This window comes from Helianthus annuus, chromosome 11 (genome assembly GCF_002127325.2).
Source record: "Helianthus annuus cultivar XRQ/B chromosome 11, HanXRQr2.0-SUNRISE, whole genome shotgun sequence".
In the NCBI taxonomy this organism is placed as follows: Eukaryota; Viridiplantae; Streptophyta; class Magnoliopsida; order Asterales; family Asteraceae; genus Helianthus; species Helianthus annuus.
The window spans coordinates 18,777,382-18,780,928 of NC_035443.2; the positions used below are offsets into that span (position 1 = coordinate 18,777,382).

The 3,547-nt window shown below is 44.2% G+C and overlaps 1 protein-coding gene across 1 annotated transcript; it reads left to right on the top strand.

The window, feature by feature from the left end:
- LOC110887914 (probable cyclin-dependent serine/threonine-protein kinase DDB_G0292550) lies at positions 1–597 on the top strand. The gene has a single exon (XM_022135473.1). It carries the CDS (start codon positions 1–3, stop codon positions 595–597), a length of 597 nt encoding a protein of 198 aa, XP_021991165.1.
- Positions 598–3,547: the final 2,950 nt, after the last annotated feature.

The window sequence follows — 3,547 nt, forward strand, 5'->3', positions numbered from 1 at the left end:
ATGGCAAACCAAAACTCTAACAATCCAAACCCCAATCAAAATCAATTCCAATTCCAAGGAACTTTTCATCCCGCCCAAAATGTTCAACCTATACCTCAAGAACGACCGGGTGGTAACAATAACAATGGACCACCCACACCACCTTTCCAAAACCAAAATCCCAATAACAACCAAAGAACACCCCAACACCAAAACCTTCATCGACAACAATCCTTACCCCTAAACCTTGATGACCGGAATGTCAATTCCGACCGTCGAGGCAACCGAGATCGTGGCAATCCCGCGAACGAAGACCCATTTTTCAACATAGATGACTTGAGGAACGCCATCCCCGATGATGAACCTTATAGTGTTCCCGGTTATCAATCGCCGGAGCATGTGAGTGTTCATACAGAAAGTTCGGATGACGGGGGATACTATGATGATCGAGTCAATGATGACGAAGATTGGGGATATGTGAATCGGGGTAATGGCTACAATGCGAGAAGGTATGAAGATGACGAATTTGGCTACCAAAACGCCGACTATGTTGAGGATGATGATTATGGATATGGGGATGGAAGAAATGATGGTTACGAAAATAACCGCCAACCATGAAATAACAATCAAAGGAACCGAAATGACGTGTTTTACAACAACAACAACAATGGCAACCCTAATCGGATTCCTGTTTCATGGGAGGGGGTAACCAAAGGGGTAACCAAGGTGGAAATTGAAGAGATGATAGAAGAGGTGATCGGGGCGGTGATCGAAGGGACAATCGAAGACCGGGTGATCAAGAAGTAAATTGTCCACAACGTCGTTAGCAACCTCCAAGGGGAGTGAATGACTGTTTTCGACCGATAGTTACCGAAAATGACTCTCCGATAGTATGCGAAGGGGAATGTTTGATTGTAAACCGCATTACATCAATATACTTCCCCACTTCAATGGGAGGTCTAATGATGAGCCGTATACGCATTTGGCGGAGTTCTCGTCGATTTTTAACACTATTGGGGGGCACAACTTCGCATTAGAGGAGGTCAAGCTTCGTTTGTTCCAATTTTCGTTGAAAGATAAGGCAAAACAATGGTTTCTCACACTTCCGGCGAATAGCATCCGGACATGGGGTGAGATGCAACAAGCCTTTTTAGACGAATACTATTCGATGGCGAAAACCGACGACGCTAAGGATGAAATAAGGTCGTTTCGGCAACTATCGAGTGAACCGTTGCATGAAGCATTCACTCGATTTAAGGAATTGATGCGGAGATGCCCACATCACCAAATAGAAAAGTGGGAATTGGTGAAGTGTTTTGTACGTGGGTTGGATGACACAACATGGAATCGTCTCGAGTCGACGAGTAACGGGACTCTTTTGAGCAACCATGAAGACGATGACTGGGAGTTTTTGGAACGGATGAGTAAACGGTCAAAAGAGAAAGAATCGGCCGATAGAGCTAAAAAACATCCTATTTCCCGGTCGCTTCCCGATCTTGATTCTAAGGATCGAATTTCTACCTTAGAGCGGGAAATGGCTCGCATGAAGAAGAAGGAAGTGAACGCGGTACAGTTTGCGGTATGTGAAGAGTGTGGAGATATTGGGCATAACACCGAGCCATGTCCAACGGGATCGAGTTGACTACACCGAGGAGGTAAACCAAGTGTATGGGGATCGAAAGCACTATGACATGAACTCCAACACTTACCATCCGGGCTTGAGAAATCACCCTAATTTCCGGTATGGTAATGCCTCGAATCAAATGAACCCGAATTTTCAATCGGGTAATCAAGGAGGTCAAGGTGGGTCATCGTACAATAATCGTCAAGGTGATAATCAAGGGGGTTACCAAAGGAATTACAACCAAGGTGGTAACCAAGGATATCAAAACCGTGAAGGTAACTATCAACTGGGTTACAACCAAAGTGGAAATGGGGGTGGTGCATCTAACTCCCAAGGTGATGATTCGATTAATTCGAAACTAGATGCTATCATGAATACTATGAGCACTCTTACCAACTCACATCAAGCTCTCATGAATTCAAATCAAGAAACTAAAACTGAAATGCGGAAAGAGTTTGAAGTGAGGGATAAATCCCAAAAGGCATTAGAGAAACAAGTAGGCCAATTCGCGGAGGAAATGGCTCAAGTGAGAGGAAGCATGGGGAAGCTTCCAAGTGACACAACGGTGAACCCTAAGCATCAAGGATCAAGCTCAAGGAACACACGTGAGGTACCAATTAATACAATTACTTTACGTAGTGGTCGAGTCGTTGATAATGGTGTCAAAACACCATCACCCCAGTTTGTTGAAGGGGTGGTGGAAGATGCTAGTGAGGATGAGAAAGAGGGTGGTCAAACGGGTCAAAATAAAAATAATTTGAAAAAGAATAATGACACTCCCGTTGTGACCATACCGGTCCCTAAGGCTAAGGAAACGGGTGTGGAGGTTAATACCGCCCGTTATCCCGAAGCATTGAAGGGACCCATTAAGAAGGTTGTAAACAAAAGAGGTCCACAACAAGAAGAGTTGTTGGAAATTTTTAAAGAAGTAAAAATAAATTTACCTCTTTTGGATGCAATCAAACAAGTACCGTCTTATGCTATGTACTTGAAAGAATTGTGCACGCAGAAACGAACTCATAAATTTCCTAAAAAATTAGACTTGACTGAAAATGTGAGTTCGATTCTTTCGGGTGCACTTCCACCTAAGCTCCAAGATCCGGGTGCGCCTATCATTTCAATTCAAGTAGGCGATTTTAAAATCAACCGGGCACTTCTAGATCTTGGTGCTAGCGTGAGCATTCTACCGGGTAGCTTGTATGACCAATATGAGTTTGGTCCACTTCAGTCGTCAAACACCACTGTGGTGTTAGCCGATTTGACACCCAAACTACCCCGTGGAGTTGTCTCGGATGTGATACTAAAAATCGAGGATTTTTACTATCCGGTGGACTTTTTAGTACTTGATCACGTGGCCAAGGACCCAACCAAGCAACCTACGGTGATTTTGGGTCGGCCGTTCTTAGCAACCGCAAATTCTCAAATTGATTGTAAAACAGGAATGGTTGATATGACATTTGGAAACCGAAGGTTGAGGTTGCATGTTTTTTCCAGACTTATGAACCCTCCAGTTGATGATGAATGCTGTATGGCGAACATTGTTGACACGTGTATACCTCTTTGCGACACAGTCGTGGATGGGGAAAACACAATGGAGGACTGTTATATGTTTGATAGGTCATAGGTGGAGGTGGAAAGGAGCATAGACGAGGAAGTGAAGAGTTTGGAGGTGCTTGCCGTTAGAGAGAGAAAACCGACATGGACGCACCAAGTTGAGAGTTTACCGGAGAGCATTGATACTAAATTGAAGCCGTCATTAGTAGAACCTCCGGAGGTCGAGTTGAAGGAATTGACGATGCATTTCAAGTATGCTTACGTTGGTAAAGGCAATACACTCCCGGTTATTATTGCATCAAACTTAACCGTGGAGCAAGAGGAGAAATTGATGGATGTTTTGGTCACCAATCGGGCGGGGATTGGATGGACCATTGCGGATTTGAAGGG

Excerpts from the sequence above, each read along its gene's own strand:
- LOC110887914 (XM_022135473.1), top strand. The coding sequence starts at position 1 with ATGGCAAACCAAAACTCTAACAATCCAAACCCCAATCAAAATCAATTC.